The 24,232-nt window shown below is 45.2% G+C and overlaps 2 protein-coding genes across 3 annotated transcripts in view; one reads left to right on the forward strand and one right to left on the reverse strand.

Moving 5' to 3' along the window:
- larp1 (La ribonucleoprotein 1, translational regulator) overlaps positions 1–6,618 on the forward strand; it is a 61,927-nt gene extending 55,309 nt beyond the window's left edge. For both annotated transcript variants that reach the window (XM_084449951.1, XM_084449952.1), the window contains 3 exons: positions 275–384; positions 2,359–2,486; positions 3,541–6,618. In XM_084449951.1, the coding sequence (XP_084306077.1) occupies positions 275–384; positions 2,359–2,486; positions 3,541–3,741 (439 nt within the window). In that variant the 3' untranslated portion in view covers positions 3,742–6,618. The remainder of the gene's footprint in view (positions 1–274; positions 385–2,358; positions 2,487–3,540) is intronic.
- Positions 6,619–7,602: 984 nt separating this feature from the next.
- faxdc2 (fatty acid hydroxylase domain containing 2) lies at positions 7,603–23,981 on the reverse strand. The gene is made up of 9 exons (XM_084449518.1): positions 23,865–23,981; positions 22,979–23,016; positions 19,752–19,846; positions 18,844–18,947; positions 17,607–17,728; positions 10,052–10,257; positions 9,806–9,911; positions 8,898–9,064; positions 7,603–8,612 (listed from the first exon to the last, which is right to left on the reverse strand). Exons 1-9 carry the CDS (start codon positions 23,896–23,898, stop codon positions 8,456–8,458), a joined length of 1,029 nt encoding a protein of 342 aa, XP_084305644.1. The 5' UTR covers positions 23,899–23,981; the 3' UTR covers positions 7,603–8,455.
- Between the last annotated feature and the right edge of the window lie 251 nt (positions 23,982–24,232).

Consider the following 24,232-nt stretch of genomic DNA (forward strand, 5'->3'; position numbering starts at 1 on the left):
TATCTGACCACCACCGGTATGACTGTGTCTGAATGAATACTGGACTCTGTAAAGCGCTCTGGGTATAATGAAGGGCGCTATATATAAATCCAACTTGATTGATTGATTGATTGATTGATTGAATGAGGAGGATTCTCCCTGATATAGATTTCCTTAAGGCCATTATACCCTGGTACTTTGGGAGGCAGTATAGCCTGCAACAGGGATGACTCTGAATTGAAGACGCATCAAGGTACTTTGTGGAGAACAGGCCTGATTTCCACCGTGTGTTCAGGTACGGTCTGGAGTGCCTGTTCAGGTACTACAGCTACGGCCTGGAGAGGAAGTTCAGGCCAGACATCTTCAAGGATTTCCAGGAGGAGACCATGAAGGACTACGAAGCTGGTGAGGGGCTGAGATATCCTGAACACGCTTAACTCAACACCATAGCTGCTACACACACCCTTGAACACACTTAGCACCATACCTGTTACACACACCCCTAAACACACTTAGCACCATACCTGTTACACACACCCCTAAACACACTTAGCACCATACCTGTTACACACACCCCTAAACACACTTAGCACCATACCTGTTACACACACCCCTAAACACACTTAGCACCATACCTGTTACACACACCCCTAAACACACTTAGCACCATACCTGTTACACACACCCCTAAACACACTTAGCACCATACCTGTTACACACACACCCCTAAACACACTTAGCACCATACCTGTTACACACACCCCTAAACACACTTAGCACCATACCTGTTACACACACCCCTAAACACACGTAACACTATACCTGTTACACACACCCCTAAACACATGTAACACCATACCTGTTACACACACCCCTAAACACATGTAACACCATACCTGCTACAGTACATGCACCCCTGAACACATTTTACACCATTCCTGCTACACTCACCCTTGAGCACACTTAACACAACACCATACCTGCTACAAACCCCTGAACACACTTAACACCATACCTGCTACAAACCCCTGAACACACTTAACACCATACCTGTTACACACACCCCTGAACACACTTAACACTATACCTGCTACACACACCCCTAAACACACGTAACACTATACCTGCTACACACACCCGAACACGCTCAACTTGACACCATACCTACTACACACACCCCTGAATACACTTAACACCATACCTGCTACACACACCTGAACACACTCAACCTAACACCATACCTGCTACACACACCCCTGAATACACTTAACACCATACCTGCTACACACACCTGAACACACTCAACTTAACACCATACCTGCTACACACCCCTGAACACACTCAACTTAACACCATACCTGCTACACACACCCTTGAATGCACTTAACACCATACCTGCCATACGCACCCAGGGCTCAGAATTGCCACCGTTTTGGTCACACATGCTCCCGAAATTTAATCTGTGTGACCTTGAAATATAATGGTGAGCATTTGTGCGAGTGCACATTCTGGCGCAACCTTTCTTCCATTCAGACGGCCCTTTCTCTCAAGGCTATCCGCTAACACATTCACATGCGGTGTTGTGCATTATTTATTTATTTGTTACGTGAACACACAACACCATACCTGCCATACGCAACCCTGGACACACTTAACTTAACACCCTACATGCCCCCCACACCCCTGAACACGCTTCTTAACACCATACCAGCCACGCGCACCACTGAACACACAACACCATACCTGCCACACACGCCTCTGAACGCACATCTTAACGCCATACCTTCCCCACGCACCCCTGAACACACTTACCACCATACCGGCTTCCAAGTCAGTGTCTCAAATCTAAGAGTGGACTGACTTGTGGTCTTTCATGTCTTTGTTTCAATGTTACCAGCAGCTCAGACGCTCAGAGGAATAGCTTGGCTTTAAGGTGCAGTATGTGGTTTAGCTCATAGGCACTTTGTGTTATTTATTGCAAATCTCATTACATCCTGTAGAAATCAATAAATAAACTGCGCTGACACTAAAATGAAATAAATTTGTAATCTGTGGAAGTCGTAGGACTGTAATAAGTGCATCCAGTCATTTTGAGTTAAATGATTGGATGGCTTACCTGCCTGTCAACCTACCCACCTGCCTAGCGAGTGTCATTTGTTTCCTCCAGTTTGGAGGAGTGGCTTTGGAAGGAGGCCTGAAGGGAGGGGCGGGATTTTGTCGGTTGCATTTTTCAAAAATCTTTCAAAAAATGTCCAAAGTTTTAACAATCAAACACCGCCTACTGCACCTTTACAATAAACCTCACCCTCAGCCCTCTGATATAGTCTGGTTTCTGGTGCAGAGTTCTGACATTGTTTGTTCAACTGTGTCCTGTTACAGGCCAGCTGTACGGGCTGGAGAAGTTCTGGGCCTTCCTGAAGTACTCCAAATCCAAGAGCATGGAGATTGACCCCAAGCTGCAGGAGTACCTGAGCAAGTTCAAACGCCTGGAGGACTTCAGAGTTGATGTGAGTTCAGAGAGGCCGTGTTTGACTATATAACAGGGTTATAATAGTTTTTCTTTTTTCATTAGTTTTTATTTTTATATCGTTTTAACTTTTTGTGTTCAATTTCAGTTTAGTTTTAATTAGTTTTTAAAGCCGATTTGCTAGTTTAGTTTAGTTTGTATTTTTTGATAATGCTTAGTTTTAGTTTAGTTATTAGTTTCAGTATTAGTTTTAGTTTTTATTCTTCTGCGCTAGCCTAGTGAGACCATCCTGATCTCGTGAGCTCATGTTGTTTCACTCTGTGCAAAACAAACCATCTGGTGCACGTCAGATTACTTCTGCGCAGGGGCACAGCTAAAGAACATGGAGGATAGATTTCATATCCACCAAAATACTAGGCTTATGTATGGAATGAAAAAGACTCAAACTAAGGACATTTTCTCTACAATTTTAGTTTATTTTAGTTAGTTTTGTAAACACACATACAGTATTAGTTAGTTATCGTTTTTTTCTAAAGCCTAGTTTTTATTTTTATTTCAGTTAACTAAAATGTTTTTTCACACCTAGTTTTCGTTTTTTAGTTAGTTTTCGTTAACTATAATAACCTTGCTATATAATGCATCCTCTTTAGAGAAATGGTCTTTGTTTTCCCTTAAGCAGCTATATCTTCATGGCGGCCATGGGCCAGGAAGGATGATGCCATGTGCCGGCGTCTTGCTTCTTCAGGCGCATGATTGCAGCCTTTTCTCTAGTCGTATACAGAAACGTACACTTCCTTTAGTTTCTAGAGAGAATGTCCTGTGTCTGGGTTTTACTTGATTGTCCATTAAGTCAGAAGACTGGAGACATGCGGAGGTGTTTCATAGCCAGTCAGAGGAGGGATGTGCTGAGATGTGGGATCTGTCAGCCACTGTAATCTAGGATCAGTTGTGCTTTTTCAGTAAGCTCATATGGACACAGAGGGACCTGATCTAGGATCAGCCTACTCTGAGACGCTTTATAAGCACAGGCCCAGATCTCGTCCCGTGTCCAGTGCCCCGCCTCCTAACCTGCCCCCTCCTCTGTCCCCCCCCAGCCCCCCATGGAGGAGGGCGGCCGCAAGAGACACTCGTCCAGCGGGGACGGGCGCCGTCGACACGCCTCCCAGGGCTCCAGCCGCCCCCACAGCCAAGCCAGCTCTGGGCCTGCTCCCCTCCAGCCTGGCCTGCCGCGGGACGACGCCAAGCCCAGCGGCCAGAAGGCCCCGACCGCCTCGGACGCCAAGCCACCAAAGTAACCGCCGAGCAGCGCATGCTGCGTGGATCAACATAACAGCCCTTCTAGACGATTCTTACTGCGCCAAACGGGGGTCCGGTCTGTCGTTGACGCAAGCAAGCATGAGAACACAGACTTCCTTTCCACGGACGCGCCTCATGATTGGAAATAACAAAAAAACGAAACAAAAAAACAAATCAAGGCTCTTCCATTTTGAGTTTTTCTCGTTTGAAAACAAAAGTTTTTGTCTTGTGGAGAGATGAGACTGAGAGAGACTACTTGACGGAATGGATGAAGTGTTCCACAATACTTACTTTTTTTCTTATCTCTTGCTGCGAAACCTTGGCATATAATCTCCGGTGGTTCTATGTGGGAAGAGACATGGTTCTGGTTCTGGAAGGCGTTTGATAACAACTACAACCCACCCCCCCATACCTCTCTCTCTCTCTTTTATCGGACCCCCCAGTCCCATCAACACCGTCTGTTTGGCTGACAGATGTGCATTTCCTCACTTGAGGTCTGATTTAGATTTTTCTGTTTCTTTTGGGGCAGTAGGGGATTGTAAGATGATGCTTTGGGAATTAAGAATTTACTGTTTTAGGGCTGCTGGACTTAAGAGGAAGAAAAAAAAGATGAAAAAAACCAAATGATCAAAGATATAAAGAAAGAAAAGACTCCCTCAGTTATGAGCAAGATCGTTGAAAGTTGCCTTATTTTAATGGTTTTTCTGCTTGTGCCCTCCACCTTAATGTATGTCGACTGTACAGCATCAAAATTGCAAATATGCAACCACCTCCAGGATTGACCACACAGCCAGTGGCCCCCAGTCTGCCAAACCGTGTCAACCTACCCCTTCACCCTCCTGAGCCGTCTTCCAAATGTCATATGGTCTGTTACAACCCTCCCCGCCCCCCCGCCCCCTGTGTGTTTGCAACTTGTGGCTCTATGTGCTAAAACGCTTCACAAACCCCGCCCCTGGAAACCCCCACCCCACCCCTTCCCCACAAGGACAGCCTGCCTCCATCCATCCATCCATCCATTCATCCGACAGCATCCATCCATCGCACGACCACCATCCCGGCTACAGGACTGGAATCACCCATCCGGATTACTTGAAGAATCAAAGGTTATCACAGTAGAGGTGGCACCTTGCCGGTGCTCTGGGGGGCTGTGTGTGGTGGGGTTTGGGGGAGGCCTGCTGACCGTAGATAAAGGCTGCTTGGCCTGGCCAACCTGTGTTACCCACCACCACACTCTCTCTCTCTCTCTCCTTTACACACGTGCACATCCACACACACAAAACAAACACACACACATTCAGACAAGCTATACTCACTCACAGAAGCTAGGTAAAACGCATGATCAACTGAACTAAGAAGCTCTCACAAACAGCGCGCACACACACACACACACACACACACACACACACACTCACGCACTCACACACACACAAACGCAAACACACAGTATCTTGCCTCTGAGAGCAGGATGAGTTCAGCCAATGAACAGAAGATCCCTGACCCACCAAGCCTGATGTTCTGGTCCGTAGGGGCCTAGACCTAGTCTACCACACAGTCACGTGAACTCTCATAACCTAGCGTGGATAGCAGCATCTTTATCCCACGTGTACTGATGATATCAAATGAGTGATTTAGTTTTTTCTCCACTAATGTAAATGTGAATTGGATCTGATGAAGAGAATCAACACCTCCCAGCTACTTGTTTCATTGTTTATAAATACAGGCCCAGATTTATATAGATTATATATTCGCCTTACCACCTGTACTACGTACTATACCTTCTTTTTTTTTATAGTCTAATGATTATCTTGTTTTAATGCTTTTTAATTTCATTTTGCTGTGTTTCTAGCTATGCTTTGGAGATTGGTATTGTCTCAGTATTGCATATGCATTCGTTGAAACAGCTGTGGACTTTCAGAAATGGGAACATAGTATAGATAAAGGGAAAATTTGAAATTAGAGTACCAACTGACATCTAATGCAAAAAAACAAAAAACATTACAAGTTTCAGAAATTTCAAGTTGAAATAATTGTTGATTAGCAGGATTTTTTTTCTTGAATTGTTTACAAATTGCACAGTGGGTGTGAAGCACGGTAGTGCCATACCTAAAAGCAATTGAAAGCTTCCATGAATCGTATCATGAGCCAAAGTATAAGTTTAATGGTTGAATATTTCCCCCTTTTAATACAAGTAAATGATAAATGATAGCGAACTGTCATTTTCCTCTTCAAGTAAATCTCAATTGGCATAAGAACAGTTAAATACGTTGTATACAGACAATACATGTGTAGACTTGCTGTAGGAAGAGAGAGAACCTGATTGCTGATTGGCTGGTGGTTCCCCTGTGTTAGAATGTCCAGTTGTCACCTTCATATTCTGTTATTTTTGTTTTTTTATTTTAATTTTTTTTCCTTAACCACCATTGTTGGAAGAAAAACAATCTAGGAGATTTTAGTGAGAATTAACTTTTGTTTTAGCTCTTTTCTGTCTTGTGGGCTTAACTCCAGGGATCTGCGGGTCGATAGAGGCTTCTGTGATTTGATGATGATGAATCGCTCACTCAAGAATCGTTTACTCCAGGAATAAAGACAAAACACAGGAAAAAAAAAACTCCAGGTGTTTCCCCAAGCCAAGGAATCCTCTGAGAGGATGTGGTCCCGGAGGGGACCACCAGGGGGAGCTCTTCCACTGACAGCCCCACATCTCCCCCTCAGTGAACGTCACCTCACCTCTAGTCATGGGGCAGGGGACTGGTGCTTGGGCCTCCAGCCTTCTCTAGCATTGTGACAGGAAACCTACAGAGCTGCTGGCACTCTAGTACTAAGGGGCACCATGCCTGCTGTACTGCAGATTGAATTGGACTGGGCCGGATACTGGAGAAGGAAGGAAGGAGGGAGGGAGGGAGGGAAGGAAGGAAAGGAGGGATAAGGTGGAAGAGACTGGCTGGGGTTTTGTGATGTCAATATTCTGATATGAACGGCTATGGTGTCTGGAGACTGAAAAAAGGACAAAAATCCATAAAGCCATATAAATAAAATTGCTGTTTATGAACCATTAAAATGTTAATAGTTCATTATCATTACAATATCCTAGGCTTGTCATGAGAAAAAAAGATGAAAATGAACAAAAATGAACAAAAAAATATATAAAATGGAAAAATGTAAAATACTTGAATGAGATCTTGTATTATAACATTTAATATTCATAATATCTGCTTTGTAGGCTGATGTGATTCGCTGTTAGTGTTATTTGTAATTTGTAGTAATTATGCTTTTCCTTAATAAAGAAAAAAAAATCATAAAACGGACAAAAAAAACTTTAAATGCCAGTTGTTGTCGTGTGGTTATTTGCTTGTTACCAGGAGGATTTAGTGGTGTGTAGAAAATGTGTCAAATGATGTGTGGGTGTGGAACACGTTAAAGGACAATGCTCGTTTTTGACAACCTGGACCTTATTTACGACATATAAGATGTTCCCGAGATCACTTTGGTGTAGTTCGGAGGCATGTAGAAGAAATTTAAAATCCAGCGCGAGCCAGTATATCCATGTAATGGCCGTGGTCGGGGGAACTTAGAATGCAGTTTCTAAAAATCAATTTTCTGCCGCGAAACAGTTTTCATCAATCTGTCTTGATGAATCGCTAGTTGTGCTTACATAGAGCATAGGCCTGTTAGAATGCAGCCAAACGTCTTATATGTCGTAAATAAGGTCCAGGTTGTCAAAAACGAGCATTGTCCTTTAAGGCTCTTAAAACTGTCAAATAATGTTCATGTATACTTTGTGTGTGAGAGAACATGAGGACTGGTGTGATTGGTTGCTGATGAAATACTGCAAGGATGAGTTAAAACCACACTTTTTTTTCCAAAGGCTTTTATTCTGCAACTGCAGTTTCATAATGACTGAAGTCCTGGACCTCAGACCGCCCTTCTAGGGCTCATATAATGTATTCAATACTAATCAAACTTAGATTGTCCATTGCTGTGGAAGTCAGAGGTATATTTTAAGGCCTAAATAAGATGGTTATATGGGTTGTCTAAGACTGGTAACCACCATAGGTGAATGAGGCCTCGGAACACGTGGAACCATGCCAATGAACACAATGAAAGTGCAGAATTACAACTACAACAAAAAACCTCAACAGTAGCAGTGGTTTGTATATCAAAACAGTTGTTTGTGTCCTTTGTTGGTCTCCAAGCAGCAAGTTTACAGAGGACGGACCGCAAGGGAGAAAGTGCTATAATAATAAAAACTATAATAAGCATTCTCATTTAAGAATAATCAAACTTAAGTCTATCTTCTGATCAAGGCAGGTGCAATCGTTGCCAATTACAGCAACGGGTGCTTTTTCAGCTAGTCGTAGTGTGTAGTAAGTACTTAAAAGGAGCTCCCAACTCCTAGCTAGAGTGGAGCAGCAGCGAGGGCAGAGCCACGCAGTGCCTTGGCCCCACGCAGATTCTCTCTAAATGCATCCTTCCTTCCTTCCTCGCTTTCTCTGAGAAATCACTGATCTGACATCACTGTTTTGGTCACATCTCTGTGAAGAAGCAGATGTGTCTTAACTGTTCAGTAATGCCAGATCAGAAATTTACCACAGGGAAGATTTCCAGCTGGAAAAAAAGAGGCATTTTTAAAGAACTCAAACAGTCAGTCCTCCTCCGCCCTCCTGACCCCCACGATGAGCCTGCTGAAGGGCCAGTGTCAGGGTTCAGGGGTCATCAGTAGCCCTTCTTGGGAGCATCTGGGATGCTCTCAGTCAGGGGCGTGATTCCCAGGAGGAGGGAGTGGCGTTCGTACTGCTTGGTTTTCCTGAACTTGGCGTCCGTCCCGTGGAGACGATCCAGAACACCGAGGACTCCGAAGTTCTGGTTAAACCTGTAGAGGGAGAGAAGACAGGGGAATGGACACCATGGGAAAGTCAACATGGATTTCTTCCTCCCAAAAACCACCCAATCGGGTTACACAGCGCAGTTATGGGAAAATGTTTTGAAATTGGGAGAATTCTTTTTTTAGTTTGTTAATTCTTGGCACATGCAAGATCGACAATCACGTGTTGACCTCTGAAAAAGCAGAATACTCAGGGCTGTGAGTAGTAGAGAGAAATCATTTTGTTCATTTATATTATTTAGCATCTATCCACGTGGGCAGGAGGTGACTTACTTGTAGTGGTGGAAGTCGTGGAACTCTGGGGAGGGCAGCAGGGGCAGGTGGTACCCGCTGTGGGAGATGGTGGTGCTCAGGAGTGCCAGGCAGTACCACAGGGTGGTGGTGGACAGGTGGGAGCCCATGATGACTGGACCCAGCAATGCAGGCAGCATGTTGGACAGCTAGAGGAGAGGACCTGCGGGTTAACTCTTTACGGTCACCTCCAGAGAAAATGCTCCGCTAGGGCTCGGAGAGGACAGGGCTGGTTTCAGGGCTGGTCAGACTCAGTCTCTATACTGCTTGTTGTGTGATACACTTAGATTACAAAACATTAGGGATGCCTTCCTAATATTGCGTTGCACCCCCTTTTTGTCCTCAGAACATCCTCAATTTATCAGGGCATGGACTCAACAAGGTGTCAAAAGTGTTCCACAGGGATCCTGACTACATCCTGACTCCAATGTTTCAGACAGTTGGAGTTGAGTTGGCTGGTAGCAGATCTCTATTCTGAACAGCTCGTTCCTGGTAGCAGATCTCTATTCTGAACAGCTCGTTCCTGGTGGCAAATCTCTATTCTGAATAGCTCACTCCATCTCATATCCTGCTGAAAAACTCCATTCACATATGGATACACTGCTGCCATGAAGGGATGCACCTCATTGGCCACGATGTTCAGATATCCTGTGTCATTCAAACGTCACTCCACTTTTATCAAGGGGGCCAGTGTGTACCATGAACACCCACCCCACGCTGTCACACTAACACCACCGACCTGAATGACGCATGGATTCAGCAGGGCGTCCCTAATGTTTTGAACGCTCTGTGCTGTTTTATGTCACTAACCATTTTACGTAACTGGAGTTGCCGGAGGTAGAAGAGTGGAGAAGACTGAGATAAGCAGAGAAGAAAGGAAATGTTCTCACTATATGCTCCAGAGGATGGGCGTAGATGGACACCACGCCGATGGGTGCGGTCCACTCATGGTGCTGCTTGTGGAAGTGCTTGTACAGGGCTGGGTGGTGGAACATCCTAGGAGAGAAGAAAGACTTTTATCTCTCATCGTTAGCAGTGCAATATTTGAGATATTAAGGCACCTGTGGGCCCGCCCCCATGACGAGCACTTGTGCCCCCACCCCGGAATTACTTAAGTTTATCTGATGTCTTCTTACCTGTGAGAGTAGTAGAAGAAGACTTCCTCGACCAGGGAGAAGACAGCCATCTCCAGGAGGGCGTGGTGGAAGGTGGGAAGGTCCGGGCTGCAAGGCTCCCCCCTGAGCTTCATCAGGTAGTACACCCCCACCACCATGGTACTGGAGATGAACAACTGGTTGAGCAGGACCACCTTCACAGCATTGCGCAGCTTCACCAGGTCCACCTGGAGGGAGGAGGTGGGATGGCAGAGGAGGGGGAGGTGTGTGGGTGGGGGGTGGGTGGAGGAGGAAGTGGTAGGTGGGGATGGACAGAAGGGAGGGGAGGGGCGGGGGGCTGTTCATTAGATACACAGACAACACTATTCATTCATCTTTAATCGGTCTGACCTGGCTATCACCACCCACCCACCCTGTGAGTTCAAAGGGTTGTTCCGTACCCGAGTGCACTGTCATCATCGCAGCATTTTGTTGAGGTGGTGAGATGGGTTGCGACTCGGTAATAGTAGGAAAACCTGTTGGGTTTTTCCCCGATTATATCTGTCCACTGCATCATACCATGGAAATCGGTCTTTCTCATCAGTTGAGCTGCCAGACTTGCAAACCGCAAGACTTGACTTTGTGGTATTGCTGTCTGACTTTATTTATTTTGTCACTGCACTGTTCTGTTGTCCTACTGAATCCACGCGCATGTAAGTACTCTTTAATTGATCCATAAATCTCCACATTTTTGTGTGTATTGTCCGGTTGTGACTGTAAATTTTCATCTGCCCAAATTTTGAGCAAGCATTTAATTTATTCAGTAGTACGAAGTGATCCTTTCGCGGCCATGTTTGAACTGAACAGTCGAATAGTTATGACGCCACATTCGCAAGCCAATCATAATATTATAAATAGCAGTCCACTTCGCTGTTTGGGTACTGTTGCGTTCACACCTGATGCGTACCGTGCTCGAGTACACATGAACCGTACTCGAGTACACATGAACCGTACTCGAGTACACATGAACCATACTCGAGACCACCTTTTCAAGTGGGCCGGGGCCCGGTCACTCAGGCACGGTACACATGTTCACACTGACCAAGCAAACTGGACTTTGGGGTCAAGTGTACTCGGATCCGGGCCCAGGTCCCTAATGTGAAAGCATCCTGAGGCTGAAAGAAGGTACCACAACTGTGGAAGACCACCTGCATTGTGCCGGTACACAAAAAAGCACACCCCAGTGTTCTCAATGACTACAGGCCAGTGGCACTGACATCACATGTCATGGAAGGTCTTCGAGAGACTGGTTCTGCAGCGCTTGAGGCTCATGATGAGTGACTTCCTGGACCCCCTGTAGTTCGCATACTAAGCCCGAATCAGCATGGACGATGCCATCATCTACCTACTCCACAGAGCTTACTCACACCTGGAGAGGCCAGGAAGCACACAGACTTTTCCAGCACATCAACACCATCCTGCCCCTCCGGTTTGCAGAAAAGCTCCCAGCCACGCAGGTAGACCACAACAAGGTGGCCTGGATCACAGACTACCTCACAGGCAGGCCACAGTATGTCCATCTACAGAGCTGCCTGTCTGAGGAGGTGATAAACAACACCGGCGCCCCCAAGGAACAGTCCTGTCTCCTTTCCTGTTCACCCTCTACACCTCCAACTTCAGCCACAACTCTGCAGCGTGCCATCTCCAGAGGTTCTCGCACAACTCCTCTATTATGGGCTGCATCAGGACAGATGATGAGGAGAAGTACAGGGATGTAATCTATTATCTATATTCTCTATGTATATTCTCTTTTACGCTGTACTTTTTCCCCACTGCTGTTGTATTTTTTTTTCACTGCTGAAACACCCAATTTCCCCCACAGGGATTATTAAAGTATCTTATCATTGTCATGATGAGTTATTTTCCCCTCTCACGGTCTTACTCGGTAACTCTAGATAAGGGTTTCCCTGTGCGGGGCCCCTCTCCAGCTCATAACCAAACAGAGCCTAGAGGCAGTTGGACAGTAGCCAAGACAACCAACAGGTGGAAGTGCTTACTGGTTGGTTTGACAAAACCTCACAAATGACCTTTATGAGTACACTAGCCTAACACAAGTCTGAACAGGCTCCCATTGCAGCCGTTTTCCGAGGTGGGCGTAGCCGAAGGAGTCCTCAGCGATGAATTCATCCCCTAACAAATCACATTGCGCAGTTTAATTCCGTCATTGCATTCAAAGGCCGCTGATTGGCCTAGTTGGAATTCCAACCCAGAAATCACTCTGGACAAGAGCCTTTCCAGACCCTAAATTGCATTCTGAAAACTCGACCCAAGGGCTGGAGCCAGGCTATGAGTGTACTTCGCTGTAGGCTGTATCAGCCGACAACCTACACCTGATGAAGTTCCCTACTCCTTTTTACTATTTTACTGTACTGACATGTACTTTGACTAAGAGCCTTTTGATCCCTAGTAAATTGCAACTCTCCAGACTAGCCAGCCAGTGTTCACACCACATGGTGGCACTGATCAAACACTTGATGGATATAGTCAGAAAGACTGTTCAATATCTCAATGCTGGGCAGACACCAGTAGTAACATTTGATTAACCTGTGTATGCCATTGCCAAGCAGATCCAGTGGAACTGGCCAGAAATGTTTGTTGTGATGTTTGTTGTGACGTTTGTGGCCTGCACATGGCAGCTCTGAAGACCCTGGGTGATTGTTTGCAAGGCAGTGGCTGAGTTTAAGCACTGGTACAAGCAGAGATCACAACAGCAGGCCAGGCACTGCCAATGCCTTCTTGCATGCAGCAAACACTTGCTCCACTGTGACCAAGCAGCAAGTGTGCAGAAAGCATTTAGGAAAGATGGCTGCTGTCAATGTAATGGAAGAACTTGGCAACCCTTTCGAAGAGGACAGCGAAGACCTGATTGTCCCTCACAGCAAAGAGATTGCAGAACCATTGGCAAAGGAGACTAGGGCACAGAAGACTGGCCAACAAAAGTTCCAGGCATTCACAAAAGAATGTATTGTGGAGAGAACAAAGCCCTTTGATGACTGACACCGCTTGAAACTGTTTGTTGGCTCAACAACAAAGATGAAAAGCAAGAAACAGTAAGTAAGAGAAGCAGCAGCTGGCAGCAATTAAAAGTGATGTTGAGCTGTTCTCACGACTCTAGCTGTCAAATAAGAGATGTATACATGGAAGACTTCTTTCATCTTGAGAATCAAGCATGGCCACCAGCGTTCTCTGGTGGAGGAAGATGATGACTTGGGACCAAGAGTAACCTTCTGACATGCCTGGAGGACATGTCTACAGCTCAGAAGACAAGGAAGTTGTCCTTGCTGATGGGAAGTGGGTACTCAGCACACAGCTACAGAGGACTAGGGGTTAAATGGTCCAAACTGCCACAGACAGCTGCACCACCACGTGTAACGTTGGTGTACTACACCACAGTCATTAGCAGATGCTTTTATCCAAAGTGACTTACAATAATTGCATTTAACATACTGTAGGTAGTCAGCGTATTACTACTCACTAGGATTCACAAGTGCATCTCCTCACAAGTGACTAAGAGCATAATCTAGTGCTAATGCAAAAGTCCAAGTCAATTCTAGATGAGTCAGTAGTTCCATAAATAAAGTTATATTTGATTAACTACATGGCTGCTGAGTTTTATTTTTAGGTTTTTGCTATCCACCACATAATCTAACTAAAAATGGATCTTGGAAAGTACAGACCTCTGTTCGTTAGGTTGAGAGCTTAATGTCAGTCTAAACCCCATGACTCTGTTACCTTTCCATGTCCAGATATGACCGCTTCCATTACCCCCCTTAACAATGAATGGGGGGAATTTTTCGCTCCTGAACCCAATTCCAAAACCCGGGTGCCAGTGGTCTCCCAGGTGGGAGTCCAATGCCCTCACCACTACTCTACTTGTGCAGTGGAGATCGGCAGGTTGGTTTTGGTGTCCTTCTTCCAGTCCCTAGTGTGGGTTGGGGTTAGAATAAGGTTTGGGGTCGGGACAGGATCTGATCTATAAAGGCAAGGGGTAAAGGTGAAAGGATGAACATGTGGAGGTTTGGGGTATATTCCCATAAAGTCATCCCCACCGGGTCTTGAACCCCGGTCTCCCGGGTGGGAGTCCAATGCTCTCACCACTACTCTACTTGTGCAGTGGAGATCGGCAGGTTCGTTTTGGTGTCCTTCTTGATTTTGGTGTGCTGGCACTACTGCCTCTAGTGGTGGTAACAGAGAAATGCAGGCCAACATTGTCCAGAGTGACGGAGGGAGGGAGTGATAACTGGACAAACTCTATACTACAAAAATAAATGGAGGTGAATGGCTGTCCGTGTTTGGGCGGCTCGTGGACCCGCCCCATGATTTGGATCCGCTCCAAAATGTAATTGGGTTCTAAGGTGGCCCATACTACACCCCTCCACTGAGTTTCATAAAAATCAGTCTGGTTGTTTTTGTGTAATCCGGCTAAAGAACCAACCAACCAACACAAGCCACCGGAAACATAACATACAAACATAACCCTGCACTGTTGCTGAGTAACAAGACAGCTAATTTTAGCTACCTATAGTAAGTTAGTAGTAGCTAGACCATTGATCATGAGAACATCCCCAAGTTTAAGAACCAATGTGCTCACCCACAATCCACTCCATAGCTAAGAGACTCCAGTAAAGTTCAATATAATATTAAGATAAAATATGATTGATTTTAATAATCCCCGGGGGGAATTTGGGCATTACATACATAATATGACCCGCACTCACAGGAAAAATGCAGCCACTGAGGAAGGCAAAAGACCAAATGTCTGGCTGCACTAACAACAGACATGTTTAATGATGAAATGAAAGAGATTTTCCTGAGTGTGGATCATATTGAATTTAACTTTCCCAGCTTGTCAGAGCCTTTGGGCAAGTATATCTATTCTACTCTCTAGCAAAATGATTCAAGGTTTGTTTATTGTCAACCATCGGAATGCAGCGGACAACTCAAAGGAACGCTTTAATCGCGACCTTTTATGATTAGTATATCGCCCTAATGATCATAATTTTTGAAAAAGGTGTATGAAGAGATAACTGTTCCTCTGGATTCGATAAGGAAGGTTGTGTCCTGCTTGTAAACAGGAGTTAACTGCCCCTGGCCGGCTCATCCAAGCTAACCTTTACCCCACCGGACTCTGGACTTCCTTCTGCAGCATCATTCAGGGTCAGTCCAGTTACCATGCTGTGTGTGTATGTGTGTGTGTGTTTGTGTGTGTGTGTGTGTGTGTGTTTGGGGGGCAGGGGGTGCATGTGATATCTGGTCAATTACTTATGGCCCAAGCAGTTCCGGTGAATGACTGATAAATGAGGGTTCTTGGAAAGAGAGGCATATCTATGTGTGATTACAGAGGAGGATGAGGTGTACACTGGCTGCTTACCAGCGCTTATCAGAAAGACTGTTACCTCACCGTATGTCCAAACAACACGTTTGGCCAGCTGGGACTTAAGGCAGATTGACACATATTTAGAACGGGGAGGGGGGGGGGGCATTTTTGTTGGGCCGGGTAGGATTGGTTAATTCCACTACTGGATGTAAACTTTATTGAAGGATAAACCCCTTGAGATGAATCATCTCGTTTTCAAGGGGGTCCTTGAAACAGAAATACAACTGCAGTACAACAACTCAAAGAAAATGACAGAAATACATATACTGTATACACATACAGATATGGCACCCACACACTCACAATCCCCTAATCCACCAGCACCCAACTAATCCTTCAAAAGAAATTAAACTCAATCAGAAATAAGTTGTTTTCAGATTAACAAATAGTGATAATCTAAAGATGTACAGTGAGGAGGCGGATCAGAGCGAGTCAGGCAGGCTATTCCAGTCGCATGGAGCTCTGAAATTAAAGGCCCAGTACGCAACTTCTTCAGTGATTTTAGGAACAAAGAAAGAGGGGTACTGAGCATATCTAAATGGTAAATGGACTGCACTTATATAGCGCTTTTCCACCTTAGCGGCACTGAAAGCGCTTTACAATGGCCTCTCATTCACACATTCACACACCAATGGCGGTAGCTGCCATGCAAGGTGCTAACCTGCTCATTGGGAGCAATTTGGGGTTAGGTGTCTTGCTCAAGGACACTTCGACATGTGGACAGTCGGAGCTGGGATTCGAACCACTGATCCTTCGATCATTGAACGACCCGCTCTACCAACTGAGCTACAGCCGCCTAAGTGAATATGGAGATCTGCATGGAGCTAGGTATTGCTTTAAATAAGAAGGATAGTTAAGAAAAATACATCTAAAAATAAATTGCAGCCAATGATAATGCTTTCCGGCATTTCGAGACAGTCAGTTAAGCGATTCGTACATAAGGCAGATGATGATGGGTACGATACAGTGGGTGGGCGTGTGTGTGTGCATGTGTATGTGCGCACGTGTGTGCGCGTGTGTGTGTGCATGTGTGTGTGCGCACGTGTGTGCTGGTACGGGCTCCCCCCTCTTCAACCCTCACCCCTCCTCTTACCACAGTTGTTCTCTGACCACATTTCTTTTAATCTAGTCCTATTGCAATCATGTTCTTTTGCACCTAATGGATTCATGTTCTTTTGCACACTGGATACGGTTAAAGGTTTAAAAATCATTCATATTAATATTAGGAGCCTTGGTCCTAAAATGGATCTTTTCAAAGCATGGGTTGCACACTATAAGCCTAATATCATCACAGTCTCAGAAACATGGTTACACAGCAGAATGTGTGATAGTGAGAGTGGACAGGGCTAGCTGTGAGGGCGGTGTAGCTGCCTACGTCGCCTCAAACCTTGGCTCAGAGTTATTATTACCCAATGTGGATCTAATAATTGGACCTAATAAATGGACCTAATAATTTGTAGGCCTTTTTGTCAAGATTATTCTCCAGGAAAATAACTGACTATTGTGAGTATATACAGGCTCCCCTCTGCCCCCTCTGACTCCAATTGTATTTTGTCAACCATTAACTCTTTGAACCGTCAGAGCGAAATTATTATCTTAGGTGATTTCAACTGTAATTGGCTTGATCGCTCATCCAGCGCGGACAGAAATGTATTTGGCAGCATGAATCTAACACAACTCATTAGTGAACCTACTAGAATCGATCAGAGGTCCAAGTCTCTTCTTGACTGGATACTTGTCACCAATCCTGACAGAATCGTTAAATCTGGTGTTCTATCTGATTGTTTTAGTGTTCATTCTGTAATTTTCTGTGTCTGGAAGATAAAATTACCCAGGTCTCCCTCGAAATGTATCACAATGAGACAATGGAAACATGAATGTTTTTGTCAAAATCATCAGACTATAATGCCATGAATCTCTGTACATGTTTACATCTGTCTGTCTGTTTTTTGCTTTGCAGAGAAAGCTGCACGGGTACTATGCAATAGTTGGAAATAAGTTCTCTAAATACTTGTATGGGTTATCCTCTGGGAAAAAGTAATCTTGTGATGTGCAGTATATCTTTTACATTTTCTGAATCAAAATCAATAAATCTATTAATGACACCAATCTGGCTGTGAAAGATTAGTGAGCAGTTAAGGACGGTAAGATGGGCCGTACCGGGCTGTTCTTGTCCACCTGAATCCTGTATCGTGTGATGAAGGATGGCTTTCCTGTGATGTCAACCAATAGGAGCAGAGCGTTGGCGCCCCAGAATGTCACAAAAGGCATCATCATGGTCCCTGTTCAACACAGCAAGTCACACAGAGAGTCATTTGTGCTGTTTTCTGGATTTCCAGAGTTGAAAGAAAGTGCTCAAGGGTCTTTCTACTTTACACATCCGGGACTTAAATACTATGCACATACCATTAATAACACTTAAAAACATTTATTTATATCCCTGAGAAAATATCACAAAGTGACTTGAAAAGTCAATTACATGAGAAAATATCACATTGAAAAGTCAATTACATTTAATAAACGGGGTAATATAAATCCTCATGTCATAAACACAACCTTAAAATACTGTTTCGCCAAATAAGTAAGAAATAAGTAAGAAAAGCCCACTCCACATTCAACAGCTGTACATGTTGACGACATGCATCATGGGTGGGGGACAGCAGGTTCACTGTGCGCTGGTTTGAGATTCCGGTCTGGGATGCTAGTAACCATCAAAGGAATCAGGATATGGTTTCCATCTCCATTTCAAAGTCTGTCTTCATACAGTAAATCAGGGGTCCGTCAGGGATTCAGAATGTGCCTGGTGTACTTTTCGGTAAGTGAAAAATGTTTAAGGTTATGTTTGATAATGTTTGAGATTATGAGTAGGCTAAGATATAGATATTTTATTTGTTATGTTACAGCCTTATTCCAAAAAAGATTTTTTATTTATTTTGCACATTTATTAAAAATAAATGTTTTGTCATTACGGTAGAATTTTGAGGAAAAAATGAATCCATTTTGGAATAAGGCTGTAACATAACAAAATAATGAAAGTGAAGGGATATGAATACTATATATATATATATATATATATATATATTGCTGAGCACACTGGCAGCCTTAAATGTTTGTGAAAGCATGGGTGCGTTAAGTAGCTGAGCGCTCAGACAGCGATCAGTGATAAAAATTCAACAACAGGTGGTGATTAAAGTTCTCGTCTCCTAGCAACTCAGCGCTGTTAGAGCAGACCGTTAAGTGAAAAAAAAAAAAAAACGCTCAGCGCTCAGAGTGAGCATTCGCTCACTGAGCGCTCAGTTACTTAACGCACCCCGTGTGAAAGTCCTCTCTGCTGGGGGGTTGTCACAAGCTTGGTCAGGCCAGGCTGAGCTGTACATGAACTGTACGTGTCTCTTACCCAGGAAGAAGAGGCTGGCCTCGTGTCCCTCATATCTCTGGTTCAGCTTGGTCCACAGATCCTGCCAGAAGTGGCCTGACGCTCCCCAGAACCTCTGCAGATGCCTGGGAGGAGCAGGAAGAGAGGGCAGGCTCAACGCTGGCACCAGCACTCACAGCCCAGCTAGCAATCATTTGTTCGAAAAATGTTCTAAGAATGTGAAGACATTAGCAGAATGTGTTGGGAATGTTCCCCAATGTTGTTCTGGGGAGTGGGATTCAAACCCATGACTTTCAGCATGAGGTCCCAAACTCTACCATTAGACCAAAGGGGAATTTCTTTAGGTGCAAGGCTAGGGGTGATGTTTGGATTACAGTATCAGCCTTCTTCTGAAGTCATCCCAGGTCAGGTGTGTGCAGTGTAGTGGAAGGTACACGGAAGTATACAGAGTATGCCTACTTCTTTATCCATGGACCCTCAGTATGCCTACTTCTTTATCCATGGACCCTCAGTATACCCACTTCTTTATCCATGGACCCTCAGTATACCCACTTCTTTATCCATGGACCCTCAGTATACCCACTTCTTTATCCATGGACCCTCAGTATACCCACTTCTTTATCCATGGACCCTCAGTATACCCACTTCTTTATACATGGACCCACAGTATGCCAACACCACTAATGTAAAAACTGTAACAATTCTTCTACAGTAGTAGTACTACTGGCGACCTCTCCACACACCCAGGGGTGTAGTGGTGATGAAAGAAGTGGGTATCAGTTACTTCATCACCACTACACCCCTGGGTGTGTGGAGGTCGGCTGGTAGTACTGTGGTGGTGGTGGTGGTGGTGTGAGTGCTACCATGTCAGTAGTTCTGTGGTGGTGTTGGTGGTGGTGGTGGTGGTGGTGTGAGTGCTGTTGTTATACCATGTCAGGGAATTCCCAAATGCAGCAAGGAAGAGGAGGCCAGACCCGACCACGAAGGCTGCTTTCTTCAGAGAGTCCCACAGGCCTCCTGGCTCCTGAGGAGAGGAAGACAAAACGCTACGCATATCAGAGGAGGAGTGCTGATCTAGGATCAGTTTATATCATAGTGCTTACCATTATGTAGACAGGAGAGACCCGATCCTGGCAGGCCAGGACCAGCCCTACAGGCCTGCAGTGAGAACCATTATTTGTCCAAAGTATCAAACTACAGTATCAAATATATTACAGTCTCTCCATCCTGTATAGCTTTCTTGATATAAGATTGTGTCCGACCCCTCCTGGGATAGTCATGGTCTCTCTGACCCGCTCCTCACTGCGGTCCATCTGGACTGCACTCTGCATCTGGATCTCACACTGTTTTTGTACTGTTACTGTTATGCACCATTATGTCTTTGCACTGTCCTGTCCTGCATCCTGTCCTATGTCGTCTACAGCAGTATGCTTTAACCCTAGTCACATTCCTGGTATGTGTGAACCATAGGCTATACATGAAAAAACAGATCTTGAATCTTGTCGGAAGGGGAAATATGCAGCCACACCAGTCAGACGTGTAATGACTTAGGTTAGATGGTAGGTTAGATGTATGATACATAGAGATGTATGATACATATCGCCCGCAGACAATAGTTACCCCCGTGTCAGTTGTGGATGTTGTAGTACCTAGTTAACACACACGTACACACAGACACACACCAGTCCACACCCAGCTTAGGCCTGGACCTGGGCCCAGTTCCCTTTCCCCTCACCCTACCCCGGGTCCGTATCCTTTTCCCACCCCCAACCCTACCCCTGACCCCTACCTCTAACTGGACCCAGGCACACCTACACTCACGCTCACACACATACAGACATACACCAGTCCTGGGCTCAGATCCCCTCCCCCTCACCCTAACCCGGGTCCGTATCCTCTTCCTACCCCCCACCCTACCCCTGACCCCTGCCTCTATCTGGGCCCAGGCACGCACACACACACAGACACACATCAGGGTTTGCCACACCTCTCCCATGATGCTCTTATCCTTTCTTGCTCTAAAAAAGTAGTTTGATGTAATGTACTGCTCTATATATGGCTCTGTGTGCTACTAACCCTGCTCTGCCTCCCCTCTCCCTAGTGCCTCTCTCTCTCCCTCCTATCTTCTAACCAGGTCCAGTGGATGCCCCACTGTCACCAGCAGACCACCCTGAGACCGATAGATACCCCTGTGTCTGCTGCAGATGTCGTAACAAATTAGTTAACACACACACACGTACACACAGACATACAACAGTCCACTTCCGGCTTTAGGCTTGGGCCCAGTACCCCTACCCCTCACCCTAACCCGGGTCCGTATCCTCTTCCTACCCCAACCCTAACCCAGACCCCTGCCTCTACCTGGACCCAGGCACACTCACACACACACTGACATACACCAGTCCTGGGCTCAGATCCCCTTCCCCTCACCCTAACCCGGGTCCGTATCCTTTTCCTACCCCCCACCCTACCCCAACCCCTGCCTCTATCGGGGCCCAGGCACGCACACACACACACACACACATTAGTGTTTGCCACACCTCTCCCATGATGCTCTTAGCCTTTCTTGCTCTGAAAATGTAGTTTGACGTAATGTATTGCTCTATATATGGCTCCGTGTGCTACTAACCCTGCTCTGCCTCCCCTCTCTCTAGTGCCTCTCTCTCTCCCTCCTATCTTCTAACCAGGTCCAGTGGATGCCCCGCTGTCGCCAATGGACCACCCTGAGTCCGATGGATGCCCCTGTATCTGCTGCAGATGTCGTAGCAAATTAGTTAACACACACACACACACACACAGACATACAACAGTCCACTTCCGGCCTTAGGCCTGGGTCCAGTACCCCCTTCCCCTCACCCTACCCCGGGTCCGTATCCTCTTCCTACCCCAACCCTACCCCTGACCCCTGCCTCAACCTGGACCCAGGCACACTCACACACACACTGACATACACCAGTCCTGGGCTCAGATCCCCTTCCCCTCACCCTAACCCGGGTCCGTATCCTTTTCCTACCCCCCACCCTACCCCAACCCCTGCCTCTATCTGGGCCCAGGCACATTTATGCACACACAGACACACACCAATGTTTGCCATGTCTCTCCTATGATGTTATTAGCCTCTCTTACTCTGAAAATGTAATTTAATGTTATTTATTGCTCTATAAATGTTCTTAGCCGGTAGACAAACATACTCCAGGAGCTTGCTCGATCGCCTCGTTGAGAGGGGTCAGGGAAGAATTTTTACAGCTCACTTATCTGGCCCTCGGGTGATTACTGTTTTTTTGCTTCCCTCTGGAATATGTAGGGGTGGGATGTCTGCCCACCTCCCTTGTTCTCTGTAAAGCGCATTGTGTTGCCTCTGGGTATGAAATGCGCTATATAAATAAAGCTTTGATTGATTGATTGATTGAGAGTACACGTGTGGTGCTTTACAAATATCGCATGCACGTGTTGTTGTTCAAGGTAATGAGGAGCTCTAGGCCATTCAAAGACAGGTTGTGCGTGTCTAGGAATGTCAAGGTCAAGGTCAACTTTATTTATAAAGCACGTTTAAAATCAACCGAAGTTGCACCAAAGTGCTGTACAATATATAAAATAAACTAAAACAAAAAACAGAATAAAGTGTACATAATCACAGAACAATAAAAGGACAGGACACAAAACAGGACAGGGGATGTAGGCTATCAGGCCTCAAAAGCCAGTGCAAACAAGTGAGTCTTAAGCTGAGACTTAAAGAGCCCTAGGTTCTGTGCGTGTCTAATGTGTGGAGGGAGGCTGTTCCAGAGCTTTGGGCCAGCCATCGCAAAAATGTGGAATATTTACCACAAATGTCCACACAAGCCATTACCAAATGAAATTATAGCCTAATCATTATTTCAATATCCCACCAATAGAATATATATTGGAGGTCTAAGTTTGAATGATTCTGATCCAAATATTACCCTATTATTCCTCCCAGTGATTATTTCCCAGATAAAATGGGTCACCCCACGGCTGGCTTCTTAAAAATAAATAAATATAAAAATGAGCCAGTCTTTTGAACGGCTCTTTGAAAGGAACGGATCCTCAAGATCCGGCTCCCTTCAAAGAGCCATAAATCCCATCTCTACTCTGTAGTGCTGTACCAACTTAACAACCTGTTGCAGCGTGATCTTACCTGTCTCAGACTGCTGACGGTGACGTCACCCTTCATGTCTTTCAAAAGAAGAAAGACAACAACTGAGTGCTAGTGTCAAAGCAACTAGGTTCTGACAGCAGAAACACATCGATGCAGTAACATTCTGTTGATAGCGATATTTCACAGGAGAGCATCATTCCAACGCATTTATGTATGCCCCATTGACTTCCATTGTAGCCCAGTGAGAGCCTGCATAAAAACTGCAGCTATCTCAATACTGGAAGTATTGTGAAATTGTGATCTTTGTTTCAGGTTAATTGGTAGACGGACCACAAATAGGACTAAATGTCCATATAGCACACTACCCCTTTAATCTTAGATCACAATCCGTGGCGATTGGTACAGTTGCAAATCGCGATACATAATCCTATTAACATTATAATCTGCTCTAGCTACATTTTTTATAAATTCCTGCGGAAGAAGTTCAAACAAGATTAGTGAAATCTCCCTCACCAACACAGTTTTCCCAGGTTAGACTAGTAGCCCTAGCTGATGATAACCAATCAACAAAGCAGCGACAACAGCAGGGGAACTTCACAATCATTTAGTAAACAATAAACATTGACCAATAATGTAAAACAGAAATATGCAATATAATTATAGGTGTTCTCTTACGACATGGCATACAGTTCAAGCAAAAACGATTGCGTCTTCAATTTAGTTGGCACAGTAGTTTGACACAATTCATTTCAGCAGAAGCCGCTGATGTGGCGATGTCTTGTCTTTGCATATCTTTTGTTAGCCTGTCTTTGTTGTCGCATACATTAATTCATACATAGCCTACTGTAGCCTACTGTAGCCTACATGTAGCGTCGCCAGATCGCATACAGGCAACAAGAAGGAGACAAAACTCTAGGTAGCCTACCGTCCTCCTGCTCGATCGCAGTCCCACCAACCATGCTTTACCGTTTGGACAATCTGTTATTTAAAGCTCTCAGGTCTTCTGCTTTCTGGATAGTTTATTGTCAGTGCGGTATACAGGTCAAACGCGACCTGTGATTGGTGCATCAGTGGTCAGCTGACCAGTGTTGTTTTCCTGGGTTTTGGATTCTGTGAGCAACATGGATTCAGGTGAAGGTTGAGATTAGTATATATATATATATATATCTTCGTTGATGTTGATATATATGTTCGTTGACGTTGATTTTTTTCTGCCATAATGAAACAAGTGCACAGTAAACCTATTTGTCCCCCATCAATTATGTAGTCTACATCAGTGATGATTGGCCTAAA

Source organism: Borostomias antarcticus (assembly GCF_949987555.1).
Source record: "Borostomias antarcticus genome assembly, chromosome: 15".
Taxonomy (NCBI): domain Eukaryota; kingdom Metazoa; phylum Chordata; class Actinopteri; order Stomiiformes; family Stomiidae; genus Borostomias; species Borostomias antarcticus.

What these genes read in the sequence shown, in the direction of transcription:
- faxdc2 (XM_084449518.1), bottom strand. Translation starts at nt 23,898, where the DNA reads ATGGTTGGTGGGACTGCGATCGAGCAGGAGGACG. An exon ending in TTCTTCTACTACTCTCACAG is followed by an intron (nt 9,912 to 10,051) that starts GTAAGAAGACAT and finishes CTTCTCTCCTAG; the next exon opens with GATGTTCCACCACCCAGCCC. An exon ending in CACGACTTCCACCACTACAA is followed by an intron (nt 8,613 to 8,897) that starts GTAAGTCACCTC and finishes CTCCCTCTACAG; the next exon opens with GTTTAACCAGAACTTCGGAG.